Source organism: Psittacula echo (assembly GCF_963264785.1).
Source record: "Psittacula echo genome assembly, chromosome: 2".
NCBI lineage: Eukaryota > Metazoa > Chordata > Aves > Psittaciformes > Psittacidae > Psittacula > Psittacula echo.
Window position 1 is genome coordinate 34,169,363 of NC_137737.1, and position 15,283 is coordinate 34,184,645.

Consider the following 15,283-nt stretch of genomic DNA (forward strand, 5'->3'; position numbering starts at 1 on the left):
CAAGTCCATTCTATCTCTGTTTCTTGACACCAGGATATGAATTTATCATCAGTCACAGTGAGAGTAGAAACAGAGACAACATCTGCTAAAAGCTACCCAAGCATGGATATCAACATACAGAAATTTCAGTGCTGCAGATTTCAGTCCTATTCACATACTAAGACTGATAATGGAAAAAATTCTTACCATTAAAAAGGGTATTATTATGACAAAGCTTTATAAGATACAGACAGGTGAACAGTGAACTAACATTGAGTTGAGAGTCAATCCGCAGGAAAATATGGAAATTACTGAAATCCTGTCTGTGGTCACGATTCAAAGCAGTTTGCCCATGTCTTTCTGAGAAAGCATTTCCATTACTCTAATAAATGCTCTATGTTTTGACAATACCCTTTCTAATTACGGTGAAACAGTATCAAAGGTTGTGCCGATTGAATCTAATGCTATCTAGCAGGCAGTGGAATAAATACCAAAGGAAGCAGCAGCAACATTCAAGCCGGGATGAATAAAGCATGGAAGTATGTGTCCCTGTTTTTGTTTGGAGCAGGGGCCTTTCCCAGCACAACCAGCATCCTGCAGCTGCGATTCCTCGGTGCTGGGAAAGAGCAGCTCCAAGGAGAGCCAGTAAACCCCAGCCCAGCTTCAGGCTGGCCTGCAACTGTCAAAAGTGAAGGGTTGTCTAAAGTCAGGGTTGTGCCTGAATCTCCAGCACCCCACAGAGGCACGTGGATCCAAGAAGGGAGATGCCAGTGCCCACTCTGCTGCAGCTCAGTAGATGATTCCTTCTGGTTCCAGCAGCAAGTATTTCTTCATGGACAGGGGGATGGAGAGCAAAGGAACGCTTCTGTGGCACCTTTCTGACAGTATTGACCGAATAGCACATCTGCATAAGTGCATGAGTGACCGTGGTGAATTGCTGCACACAGTGAACAGAGAATCATAGAAATCCTTGTGCCGCTGTAAAAGAACACAAGCTCGTTTTAGGGCAATAATGCTGTTTTCCTTCCCTCCTTTTCCCCTGCCCACACGCAGCCCTTGGCAGAACCATCCTGCTGCTTGGAGGCACATCAAGCACTAGGGACTTGGTTTAGCCAAAAGGCTGCACAAAATTCTTATGCTTGTCTCAAAGATTCAGTGTTAAGTTAAAGACCACAATGAAATCTTTAGGTTTGGTATGTCTTACGTCCTATAGTTGGAGGTGGAGGTTCCTCTGTGGTGTTAGTCCTGACCTGAATGCTCAGGGTCAGTGGCCGTGGATGAGTTAATCCTCTAAACCTCACTGTAGGCAGCGAGACACTGTAATGCCAGCATTACTGATGAGTTCTCTGGGACTGTGCACAGCAAAGTACCTTTGGTGTTACTCATTGCCCCAGCAGCCATTTAGAGTAAGAAAAATTGCATTCCCACAAGGAGAAAAGTGCAGATGCTTGCAAATGATGTTGAAATAAAAGCAGCAAACAGTAAATACGTGTTACTTTGTGTGACTTGATCTTATTTTATAATCTTGCTACTTGACAGATCTGGTCACACATATTTTCTGATACACTTTATGAATGGAAAAGTATGGATTTGTGTTGACAAAAAGTTTTCTTCAATTTCGTGTCAAATTCAGCAAATAGCTTTGACAAGTAAAATGAAAATCTCAACAAAGAAATAGGACGACTGTGGACTTTTCCAAATAGGAATTTTCCAGTATTTCAGATTAATTTTTTTTGTTTGAAGACAAATTATTCTTGTTGCTGTTGTAATTCGGGTGAAAACGAGACATCTAACTTTCAATTTTGTGTTCCCCCAGAATGATTTCTTTTATTTTTTATAAATCTGACCCCCCAAAGCCTCATAGTTCCTCAGGTGACATAAGTCTGCACTATAATATGGATGGAGTTCCCTAAACGTCACTGGAAATGTATAGGAGATATTGGTTCACGTAACTTCAGCACTGATTTGAAAATCTCGAAAAAGCCTGGTATTAATAAAAAAGTCGGTCTAAACTGGAATATTGGGACTATGAGGATTTCTGAATTACAGGGATAATTACGTCAAAGTGTGAAGTTTGTCCCACAGTGTTGCCTTTTGACAACAAACGTCTTTTCCTCTTTGATCTCTTCACTTAAATTCTCTCTTGTACTTGCAGCTATCCAGTCCTGCTTACAGAAACCCAACCCATGCAACAGAACCTAAAGATACATGGTCATACCCATGTAACACGGTACTTTTACAGCATTTGCTGATTTAAAAACATATAAATATACAGATCAGAAGAAAGACCAATGACAGCCAGAACCTTTGCACTAGCTGAGTGCAGGGACTGCTGAACTCCTGCACCACTGCTGACAGGGGGTGTCCATAGGATAATGGTGCAATGAAAATTTCTCAAAACACACCTTTTGTGAGTGAGTGATACACTTTTGTCAAGTGAGTGGTATTAAATGGGCAAGTCCTGAACCCTCTGAGGTGCTCTTCTCTTTCAAAGGCATTCTCACTTTTCTGTGGTGGGATATGGAGAATACAAATAACGAGCTTGGATTTTACTTGGTTACAGCTCCTTAAGAGCTTACCTCAAAGACGTCATCAGGTATGGCTGCTTTCCACTTTGATGTTGATTTGATATGCTCATAGGTATTGACAACAACCTCCACAGCTCTGGGGTGGGAATGACAGGCTTGTAGCACCTGTAGGAAGGATGGATAGAGACTGAGAACTACCAAGGAGCTGGGGCTAGCCTGGATACTTGGCACTGTGCAGTGGCATACTGAGGCAGACACTGGCAAAGAATTACAAGCAGATAAGGTTGGAGATTCAAAAGACATGAGCCCTGTCTACACTAAGTACAAGTACAGCAAGAAACCCCAGGTTAACCCTCAGTGAACCCCGGTTTAACACTGTACACAAGTACTGACTTAGGTCTCCAGAGCAGTATAGCTTGCTGACAGTGTGTGCTTCATTACCCAGATCTGGAGATAACTTGTTCATAGCTGGGTTGAGTGTCTCAACACCAGACAAAGCCATGCACAAAGTCCTTGCTTCAGGTCATGCAGCCCAGGAACACAAAAAATCCCATCATATGAAGCAAAAATGCAATGTTACAGGAAAATTTAAAAGAAGACTGGGAGATAACACAGCTCAGAAGTAAGGCTTCCAAGCCACACAAGGCCCTGAAACAACTGCTGTGCTCGGTAACTTTAGCTCAGTAAGAAAAAAACACCAAGTCTATTGTCACTCACACTCAGGGAATATCAGTTTGCATTCACACCATACGATGCACAGTTTTGTCTGATGTGGTCGCCAGGCTTTCACAAGCAAAACTGCAGAACATCCCTCTGGGATAAATATCATCCGCATATTTTACAGATGGGCAAATGATGGTTTGGAGGGGACACCCACTCCATGCAACAGGAGAAAGGTGGTGGCAGGAAGAGGACACCCCAGACTTGGTTCTCAAACAAGCTCCAGGGGACTAAGCATTGCTCTGTTACAGGTGGGGCAGCTCACACTGCACTTAAGAGGGCACAACCAGAAGTCTGGTGTTTCATTCAAAGGTTTCTGGTTGGTCAGCTTGTTAAAACTACATATGCAGTGGAGGAGCTGCAAAATGTTCCTCAGGGCACTGGAAAATAGTAAGTCCTGACTATAGCAAGCTTACTTAGTTGTCTGATATCAGACTGTCAGCTACTTCTGTCAGTGCGTTGGGCTTTGCAGATGTTTGGAAGTGCTCTGCGAGGGATCCTGAAGTTTATTTTTTTTCCCATCTTTCTCATCAACTGTGAGCCCAGGCCCAACATTTCCCCTTAACTTCTGATATTTCCTAGGAATAAGCCAAAGCTTTGCTGAAATCCATTTAATGTTAAATAGATTTGAATAGATTTTTAAGGGTCAGAAGTGACAAACCGAATCAGCTATTCTGATCTCCAATCTTTGGTAGAGGCCATGAAATATGTATTTTGTATAACCCAGTTAAGCCTGTGTGAAACCAGGTTTGGCAAAGGCATATAGGTTTTCTGAAATGAGAAAGTGAATCAGCTCTGAAAAATTAGGGTTGAACCAGCATTTAGAGTTTTGGGCTGTCAGTTTGGTTAAGAATAAAAATGGGATCTGGGTCTGGTTTCTGGCACTGGCAACTATAATTTCACTTCAGTTAAATGACACCACTCTTATAACAGGTTGCCTCACAAGGTTTTGGGTATTCTGGGCCCCAAGTTTACATGACTCCAGCAAACCCAGATAACACCAAACCCTGAAGTTTGGATCTCTCATCACATTCCTGTTGAAGACATCACCTCTCTCCATACCCCTACTGTTCAAAGCCATCCTTAACCTTGTGGAATTGCAGAGGATATATCCTAGCTGCGCCATGGTTCAGTAGCAGCTGGTAGCAGATGTCAGGCTGGGCAGCTGGCCGCACAGATGTCACTTTTATGATATACTGTAGGGGTGCACAGCCATTGACATCCATGATGTTTGCTTCTGCTCCTGCCTCCAGCAGCATATGCAGCAGGACATGATCACAGTTCCAGGCAGCCTTGTGGAGTGGTGATTTGAAATCCTCATCACGAGTGTTCACTTCAGCTTTATAGTCTAAGAGCATTCGACAGATTAGGTGATGATCTGGGCTGTATATCTGATCCTTATAGTGAAGGGCCCAATAGGTGGCACAGGCCAGAGGAGTCTCCATGTAGGCATTGAGAGCATCAATTTGTGCTCCTTGCTCCATGTAAAAGGCCACAAGCTCTGGGACACCCAAACGTGCAACAATGTGTAGAGGAGTCTCCTCATCTTGGTTGTTTGTTTTTATGTTCACATTTGCTCCTGCCAAAGAAAGATGATGAGAAAAAATTAAGGCAATGAAATCCTGGTTTAGCTATGTCTCTGCTTGAGCCTTGCTACCCAAGGAGAAGGTGAGGGTGGGCAACTGGCAGGAAGGACACACATAGAAATGCATATAGTTAGGGACATGGATTCTGCATTTCTTATGTCTTCAGAAAAACCTTAGAAACTTCAGGTTCTTGGATTCAGCTTCAGATGCAATAGCTTGGTCCAGAGCTGGCAGAAGACCTCATCTGAGCAGTCTGGTTTGGAGCATGAAAGTCCAAATCTCTGCATAAAATGCTTTTTTTCCTACGAATTAAGAGCTGAAGGAAAAAGGAGACCTCTGCTCCTGCTCCAGAGCTCTGCTCTATACCATGAGCATGTTTCCTGAAGCACCTCGGTAACTGCACACCTTGGAAGAAAGGACATTTTATGGTAGACCCGTAGATGATGTAAAAACTCCATTGCTGAGATCCCCATCTTTGGTCTGGCTGCTGTTTCCCAGCGGCTCGGAGGGGGCACCGGCAGGACCGCGGTGCCTGCGCCGAGCGGCTGCCGCAGCTGAGCCAACAGCACCATCTGCTGAGCACTGCGGCGAGGCACGGCCGCGGCCGTCGCTCCCAGCTGCCCGCCGCTGGCCTTAAGAAACGCAAATCACTGAGGGGATAATCGTAGAATCACAGAACGGTTTGGGCTGGAAGGGACCTTAAAGCTCATCCAGTTCCAACCTCTCTGCCATAAGCAGGGACACCTTCTACTAGACCAGGCTGCTCAAAGCGCCGTCCAACCTGGACTTGAGCACTGCCAGGGATGGGGAATCCTGTAACACTGAACAGCACTTTTTAGGATAGAAAGCTGGCGAGAACCCACTCCCCAGAGCAAAGCAGGACCATTGGAAGTGTACAGCAGCAGCAGGCCAGAAGGCTAGAGGGGGGTGAGGGGCTTCTTCCGAGGTCGAGGGTGCTGAAAGTGACACAGTGACCAAGGGCTCCTTCAGCCTGGAGCCCTGGCAAACCATCAGTAACGTACTCATGCAAAATCAAACGCTCACTGTATGGCCAGCCCTCTTCTCTCCGGGCTGATGAAAGCCTTCACATACACAAACTTACACTAAGACTAAGGACTGGGAGGAAGGAGGAAGAGTCAGAAATTACATTTGGGATGGAATTTCTAATGATGTTAAACCATGTTGAGTGTTAAGTCGTGTTAGTTGTCCATGAGAGTATTGGCAAGCTAAGTTTGGAGATGGCAAATGAACATGGGATCAGTTTTGTTTAGCTGGTGAGTTGCCCAAACCAGAAGTGGTTAAACTGCATTTACCTGAATTGACCCAGTGTGACACCACAGAGTGGACATGGCAGGGTGGGACATGTGTCTTGGAGACTTTGTTGCAGAGACATTGAACAAGCCCCTGCTTTGGCTATTAGGTGGTGCTGCTATGTGAATGTGCACCCTGCCACATTGTGCTCCAGACCTGTCCCATTTTGTCTGAAGTCTCCATATGTCGCTCCTATGGAAATCCAAGTCTATGGAGTGCTTTGGGACGAAGGGTGGCTTGTAAAGTATTATTATTCTGTTGTTGATGGGTGGGTGGAGAAAGCCTACAGAATACATCCTTTCATCTGCATTCATCATATGCTACAATTTATAAGAGTACATTTGACTTTTAAGCTTTTCCATGGTAGAAAACCCAACTCCTGCTGTCAGGACTGTTTGCTTTGGGCAGGATACAACTGGCAGCATTTATTTTCCTTTCTATCAAACAAAATAATATGTAACTTTCCAGCAGAAGAAAAGTGGCGTGGCTATTCATTTGGGACTGCAGATTGCCTTGCCCACAAAGCATACTTTGGGGCTCTGCATCGCAGGAAAAGCTTTCAATAACAACATATGTAGCAGAAACCCCAAAACAAAACAAAACTATTTGTATTTGCCATGGCACAGTGTGATAAATAGGGAAATCTCTCGTTTCATAACTCAAGACTTGAACTGCCTGACCTTGCTGTACCTTTTATGACTTTTACTGTGTCCTGAGTCAGCATCCTTGCATTAAGGAAATAGTGTGAGACACCAATATGTTTATCAAGGAATGACATGTATTCATAGTTTCATTTGTTACGGATGGCCAGCAGTGCAATGTACCTTACTTTGGGAAAACAAAAATCTTACATATATTTGCCTTTTTTTTTTTTTTCCCCTGTTATCCCTGCACAGATGGAGGACTTTCGCTACTGACACATGAAAAGACAGTATGAAAAACTGCATCCAGTTTTTCAAGGCCAGGTCTCAAAAAAACAATTGTTTGGAATAATTTTACTGAGATCAAGGAAATTTGAACAAGAAAGAAGAGGAGAGGAGCACACTTTCATGTGAAAACATCTCAATAGTTTTCACTGAGATGAAGAAGACAGGAATAAAACAGAGAAATAGAAACTCCCTGTTTCAGAGGAGCTCTTCTGTTGAGGGACTGACCAGGCAGTGGGCTGGAGGCACTGAAATGGGAAACTGATCCTGGAGTAAGGGCCGGTGGCCAGGGAGAGGAAAGGAGAAATGGGGTTAGGAATTAGAATAGGAGAAGCTTCCTCTGATCAAAGAGATGGAGAAAAGGAGTCTAAGATGAAGACATGGGTCAGCTGTAGATGGAAGGAGTAACTACACATGTCCTTTGACAAATTGGCTCCTAAGCGAAACCACACATCATGCCCACCATATCTGGCCATGCCACGAGAGATGCTCCAGAGCTTTACCTTACCTCTCAAAATGAGCTGCTGGGCACAAGGCATGGATGTTCGTGTCGTACAGAAGTGCAGGGGTGCCAGTCCACTCATTGAAAAGCAGTTCAGCTTAGCTCCATGGTTGCAAAGGATCTTGAGACACTCAGTGTTTGCCATTTCACATGCTATGTGGATTGCAGCTTTTCCATTAGGCCGGCAGTTGATTGTAGCTTTGTGATTGAGGAGGACCAAAAGACTCTCCAGATGTCCATACATGACAGCTAGATGAAGTCCAGTTGCCCAGGATATTTTCAGTTTGTAGCTAGGCAGCCAGTACCCTGTACAAAGCAAAAATGTGTTACCATCCTTGGCACAGACTTGACTTTGGGCTATCCACCTACTGAGAAGAATTCAGGAGGGAGGAAGGAAGAGTTGGAGTTTTGCTTTAATTTACTGAATTTCACCAGCTACAGCATAGTGCACGCAAAGTTCTCTCAAGCAAAACTTCATTTTCATTAAGTACTTCAATTATATGTGCCAAATAGCCTGCCTTTTGGGGAGTAATTCCCATCTAGATGTACTCTGAAGGCAACTTCTGTTTTTCTTGTGACCTGTGTAAACTGAAAAGATTAAAAAAAGATGCTTAGAGGATTTGAAATGCCACCAGCTAAAAAATATGCAGGAAATGGGATCTTCAGCATGCCAAAAGCTGAACAAAGATGGCACTAGAATAAGAAGGCATCATTTACTTAGGCCAGTGACTCAACATATAGCTCATCTTATGGTTTCTGCGTGGGAGATTGATAGCAGGATCTTGCATGTCAGGAGCTGGATTCAGACCTCCAGTGATATATTGCACACAGATGACCCTGGCAATGTGGCTGCAGCTGTATCACAGACCTCTTGCCAAATACTGCCCCTGAGGAGCATGAAGTGAAGAATTTGGATGCTGATTTAAATTAGGTCGAAGAGCCAAATAGAAGCAGTGACACTTTAGCATGAAATTTGGCTCCAAAATATTTGAATTTTTCTCCAAAAATGTCACAATTATCTTTTTATTTTTACTTATAAACAGGTGTAAAACCAAATAACACTTAAATATTTGTTCCCAAAATAGGACTATATGCTTAAAGACTGCACAGAGACAGTCTCAGAAGTGATTACTATAATAATTTGTTTAAAAAAACCCTAAAACACAATAATAAAGTGCAGAAGGGCAGGAGAAATCTAAAAGTTCTTCTTTTCTCTCTCTTTTTTATTATTTTTTTTTTTTTAGCTACAGCAGCTGCATCTTAGCTAGAATAACATTTTCTGGGTTGTCTATTTCTCCTTGGAAATGTGCCTGGTTGAATACTGTTACCATGTAAAAGACAGAAAAAAAATGCTAAAGATGTATAATGAGCTCACATTAATTCATACTCTCATTTTTGAATCTCTAGTTGTATTTAGTTTTTCGACCTTAATGTCTTATACATACAGTTTTTACAGTGTTCATGTGTGTTTTATTGGACAGAAGACAGAGAGGAAGGAAAAAGGTAGGTCAGAACAAAGTGCTGGTGACAGGGAGAAACTCAGGTTAAAGGTTTTCTTCCCTCCTAGTTAAATTGCAGGTTTATTTTGAGGTAGGTGCCAGTAATGCAGTTTTTGTATGCCTCTGAAAAATGCTGTATTTCCACTGAAAGGTTGCAGATACAACAGCAGCTGTGCATCCTGCTCTGTCATGGCTGCAGTGACTTGTTCGTGGTCAATATAAGCATTTATTGCTGCCAGTGTGTGAGATGTCAGGGATCAGAAACTGTCTACAGACCATGGCATCCACTCTAGGACTGAATTTTGGAACCCATGCTTTGAATAGCAACAGCAGGCAGTCCTGGGGCACCTGAGTGCCCAAGAAGGATGACAGCCTGCTCTGCAGCCACTCAACTCCCTCTCAACCCACTGACTATGCAGCTTACACTGCGACTCCAGTAAGACAACCTTTTCGTCATATGCCCCCAAACTGGGCACAAAGTAGGTGGGCTAGATCTCAGAATCTATGCACATAGCAGAACAAGTTTCTTGAACCACCTCTCTATCTGAATTCATATGTAGTAGTCCCTCTTGTTACTGGCAAGCTGTGGACCATTGCTGGCTTTATCCCTCAGAGAGCTGGACCTCGCATTTATGGCCAGATGTTAGCTATAACACCAGGAAAGTGGTCCTCATAAGCCAAGTTATCACTTTATATAGACACAATATTCCTGCCAGAGACCACCATGTATTTCCTTTGCCTGTGCTGGTGCAGGTGATCTGCGATCTGACACGCTGAGGGAGCATCTCCTGTGTCCTCTGCCCAAACCTGCAGACATCTCTGAGCCTAGAGGGACAGGGACCAGGCCCTGAACAGGAAGCAGACATGGGCTCCAAGAGAGGGCTCATTCAGCTTGCCTGTTTCTTTGGTTAGAAATGCAAAGAAGCTATGGTGCATGATGCATGCAAGATCAGTGTCCTTGGGAGCTCCCAGACTTTTTGGAATAGAGGAAGCAAAGCCACTCTGTCACCCACAGCATCTCTTGTCCACGTCATTGCTTAAAGGCTACGGCAAAGCTCCGACTATCTGAAAGGTGAGAAGATGGGCCTAATTTTTCTCCCCATTTCCTCCTCAAAGAAATTCTCATATCACACTTATCTAGTGTGATCCAAACTTATCTAGGATTCGGAATAAAAACTTGCACAAGACTTGATATGGTGCCTCCTGCCTTTCAGACAAAGTGAATATACTGCTATGATTTAGGCCATAAGGTGCATTTACCTCTCTACTTTTTAGAGAAAGGAGACATTTCTCCAAAAGAGACAGGTTAATGATTACAGTCAAACTATCTACAATTTAAAACCTATGCATTCTTCCTGTAGTTTCAAACCACAGTGAGAATGCGTCTCAGCCTGCTGAGGACAGAAGAGAAGGTCTTTTAAGATATATTCATCACTGTGTGGCTTAGTTCACAGTCCCCAAGGGAAGTATGTTGTGACTGCATCATCGTCATCCTAATGAAATCAAATGAACAAGAGCCATCATTAAGTTAGAGGTAAACACAGAAAAGGAGAAGAGGTGGGATGCTGTCCCTTCTTTATGCCACAGAAAAGGAAGTGCATTTGCTGTGCTGCTGGCACGGGGGGTATTTATCTTCACATATGATTAACTTCTGGCAGAGGCTGATCATTACTGCATTCTCCTATGCTACAAGTAGGTCATGAAGTCTGTTGATTTTAGCAGAGAGCAAACTTGGTTTATTGCTTTAAGTCGTAAGTTTTTGGAAACTCAGCCAGTGTCTGGCTGAGAACTGGTTTGGGGTTTCTACACTCCAAAGCAGATGTATTTCCTGGTTGTGTTTTTCCAGATGATTTTTCTGTTTTGATAAATTAGTACATCCTCATTTTCTGTCACTTTGAAAAATAAGTCTCCTCCCATCCAGCAATATCCAAGGTCCACAGGGTTTCATTCCCTCTCCTGAGCTAGGGAGAACTCATTGTACTACTACTGTAAATTGAAAATGGAAGACATTGAATTTTCTATTTCTAAATCATCTGTATATGCGACTGGCTACATGCAAGAAATGAATATACCACGCCTGGCCTGCATGTGTCTATTCTGGGCTTTGCAACTGAGTTCTCTGTGAAGAAATAGCAAGACTACTCTTCCTGGACTCCCCTGGAGCTGCAGCAGCTGCCTCAGTGGCACAGAGGCTCAGGCTGCTCTCTGGCCTGCCCTCCACCACGTCTGGTGGGTACAGCTGATAAGCTCCCCTGCTGCAGTGACTGCAGCTTGTATGAACCTGCTGAGACATTACTGCCTGTGAAGCAGCTTACTCTGCAGCTTCAGGAGAGAGAAAAAGCCACAGTTTCTTAAAAATCACTCAAACCCACCTACTTCCTGGCTGGTGAATGCCGCCTCATTTACCTTGTTTGTAGGATGCCAGAATCAGGTTTTCATCTTCCACTTCAAACACTGTGTCCACGTCTATTTTCTTTTGGCTCAAGAGCTCTTCCAGTGTTTCAAAGTCATTGCATTTCAGGGCTTCGAGAAAAGCCTTTTTCACCAACTTTGCAGCTGCAGCTCGAGTAACTGTCCTCTCCGTATTCTCTTCCTCCTTGTATGTCTCCTCCAGATCCATTTCCAAACGTGTTTGTGCTGTGAAGAGGGATACACTGATGTCCCTATAGCACAGTTGCATGCTGAAGTTCCTAAAGACCTGAAGGTAATTTTATCACTCAGTCATGCTGATCTGCTTGTTCTATTTATATGAGGAGCAAAATGCCAGTCTTAGATATCACCACACTCTTTTTATGAAAGTGAGGACAGACACACTAGCAATAACACCACAATAAGAGTTATTTCCATGGGCTTTATACACATTAAGCTTCATTAACCACATGGTTACCCTCTGCTCCTGCCATACACTTACATTAAAAGACATTAGCCCTGGGTGTTGTTTTGCAGCTGGTGAAGCACTCACATTTCCTTTCACAGTTACCATTGCTGATATATTGACTGCAATGGAGTGTGATGCTCTGCCTGCAGATGCGTTTTAACTAGTACATTTCAGAAAAAAGAAACTAAAAATCCTCCAGGCACATTTCCTATGGGAGGTACCCCACCCTTCCCCAGGACAGCATTCCACATGCTAGCCCTGGTTTCATTCCTCCAGCCATCAGGTAGGGCTCCACAGGAGCCCCCCACAGGTCTCATAGGTACCCTGATCTATAAAGCCTCAAGGGAGCATCATGTTGATCTAGCCTGGTCATCTTAATACCCTTAGCAGCAGGATTTCCTTAGTTTGCTCACAGGTTGTAAGCAGTGCTCCTAGGAAGGAGAAATGCTGGGATGAGGGGGGGTGCAGAGCTGTACAGCCATGTTGGGGTGGAGGATCTCACACACCACAGGGGGCTTACATATGAATTAACTTAGGTGCAAGCACAGGAGGCTGCATGGGTCCGTAGGGTCTTCTCCTTCCTCAGCCCACCCTTCATCTAAACTGACATCTTCTCTCTCATAACCGCATCACTCACTGAACACTTCCGCCTCCCTCCCTTTCCTTGCTGTCTTCGCCAGTCCTCTCCTGTGTTGACAGCAGTCTGTGAAGATTCAAATCCACACATGCCTAGCATGAGCTTCTGCCACGTGTCACATACAAGTGGTTCACACCTGCACCCACCTGAGCTGCTGGATGAGACAGCAACTAGAAGGAGACTATCGACCCTTCATTTTAATCAGCCAATGTCATGATTTAAGCCTAGCTGGCATCTCAGAACCACGCAGCTGCTTGCTCACTCCCTCCCTTTCTTTCTCCCCCGGCTCCTGGAGGGATGGGGAGGAGAATCGAAAGAATGTAACTCCCACGGGTTAAGATAAGAACAGTTTAGTAACTGTTAAAAGGTATAACACAAATCACTACTGCTACCACCAATAGTAATAATGATAAGAGAAATAACAAGGGAAGAGAATACAACCGCTCACCACCCACCGACTGATACCCAGCCTGACCCGAGCAGTGAGCTAAGCCTTCTGGGTAACTGCCCCCAGTTTATATACTGGGCATGACATGCTGTGGTATGGAATACCTCTTTGGCTAGTTTGGGTCAGGTGTCCTGTCCCTGCTTCCTCCCAGCTTCCCCTCCTCCCTGGCAGAGTATGAGATTCAGAAAGTTCTTGGTCAGAGTAAACATTACTGAGCAGCAACTAAAACCATCGGTGTTATCAGCGTTGTTCCCAGGCTGCAAGTCAAAACCACAGCACTGCACCAGCTACTAAGAAAGAGAAAAATGACTGCTACTGCTGAGCCCAGGACACCCAACAAAGCAGGTGCCACCACAGCCATTAAGAAATTTATATTCATATTTATCCTTCCTGGGAGTTTGGCTGTCAAGTGTGCTGATGGGGAACAGTGAGCCAGGTGATACTGGAAGTCAGAGCAAACTGTGTGTTCATAGGGCCAGGCTTCTTGGGCAGCCCCATGAGGATGGGGTGGGTCCCCTGTCCATGGAAATGCACACCAGCTCTCTCCTAGAACCAGTGTTCAGCAAATGTGACTCCACTTCATGCTTTAAAAAAAAGTGCTAATGCTAGTCTGGCATGAGCACGAGGGACAAGATTTGAACTGCAGATCTTACAGGCTTCTTGTTACCTGCACCTTTTTCTTAAACCACTGTATTCCTGAAAAGTCATGGATGCAGAAAGCGCTGATATGTGGCTGCAATCAATTGTTCACCTCAGGTACACTTTTTGATTTGAAATAGACTAGCTTTTCATGTATCATCTTTATAAATAGTATTAGATGACACAAGGACATTCAATCTAGCTGAAAGGATCGTGCCAGTACATCCCATGCTGGTCTTCTGCTTGAAGGCTGAGATGCACAAGCATGTTGCTGTTAACAGATTACTGTACATCTGCTGATCCATTCCACTTGCTCTTGGTTGACAAGGAAGGTGAAGTAATTTGTGATGGTTTGGCCCTCAGTGAAGGAGAAAGCTGATTAAAATTACCTTACATCCATCATGTTCCAAAAGCATGCACAGGAATAGCACCTCAGACCAAACGAAGCACTACAACTTGCTCACCTTTAGCAGTTTGCATGGCCCTGGTCTGACTCACTGAATTCTTTTTTTAACTTTAATGAGCTTAAAACAGAGAAAAGAAACAATTAATAGATACCTTTATAGTTAGTGTTTCCCTGTAAGCTTCATTTGCATCTAATCTTGAAAAACATACTCACATGAGCGCACCGGCGATTTCAGTACAATATACAAGCGTGAGGTTTTATGTTTTACATTGGCAAACAATCTCAAAAAGTTAGATTGACTTTTTAAAGCACGACAGAAGAATGTCTATTAATTTTCCCCACTTACGGTCAAAATATATTTAAGAATACATAAATACTGCAGGTAATTGGTGGGGCAAAGGGACCAGTCATTACTACATACCTATATGTTTGCTGTGTGATTTCCTGCAGACTTCTCCCCCAGTATACCACAAGGTGGCAGTTTGATTCTGAAACTTAAAGCTGATGTCATCCAAGCCCCAAGGCTGCCAAATTCTGAACATCTCATTGTGAAACAATAGCTCGTCCCTTGTTTAATATAAACAATAGTACCAGTATTTATGATGTTTATAGGTTAGGCTTGAGGCCACTGTGATGGGCAGTGTGCACTAACACACTGTATACACTAAGAAAACCTGGTTAGCACATTTAGAATCAATTGCCTAAATTGCACAGCTAATGCAAACGCACAGCTTTACTGGGGAGACAGCTGCTGCCCCATGCTTTCCTTCTGCTCTCCACAGTGCCATACAACACTCTCCTGTGCACAGAGCAAGCCATGGGCACACAAACATCTGCACTTCATGGGGACAGGATGGATCTGCCCCTGCCAAGTGGTTACAGCAGGTGAGAACCAGGTGTGAAGGGGCACAGCAAGTAAGAGAAGAGCAGACAACACTCTTGGGGTGTACGCTGCTTTCCCATTCAGGCAATGGGACTGTCATCAGCGGCTTCAGATGGGTTGCTGAGGAACCTCTCCATCAGGGTTATCACAGGCTTTTTCCAAAGCCCACTGAAGTCAAGGGAAGTATTTGTGCTTATTTCAGTGGGCCATGACCTTTATTAGCTTGGGCATCAAGCAGCAGAGCTGAGCCAGGGAAAGCTGCCTGGGGGCGATTGCATGGACACTATCAGAGTGGTATGTGAGAAGGAAAATCACTTGTTCCGTGAGCAGAAGTCAAAGAC

At 44.1% G+C, this 15,283-nt stretch overlaps 1 protein-coding gene across 1 annotated transcript; it reads right to left on the reverse strand.

Moving 5' to 3' along the window:
• Positions 1-768: 768 nt before the first annotated feature.
• ASB4 (ankyrin repeat and SOCS box containing 4) lies at positions 769-11,730 on the reverse strand (the record flags this gene model as incomplete). Its single annotated transcript, XM_080611072.1, has 5 exons — positions 11,458-11,730; positions 7,559-7,858; positions 4,316-4,806; positions 2,559-2,672; positions 769-957 (listed from the first exon to the last, which is right to left on the reverse strand). The coding sequence occupies exons 1-5, from the start codon at positions 11,669-11,671 to the stop codon at positions 769-771; spliced, it is 1,308 nt and encodes a 435-aa protein (XP_080467198.1). The 5' UTR covers positions 11,672-11,730.
• Between the last annotated feature and the right edge of the window lie 3,553 nt (positions 11,731-15,283).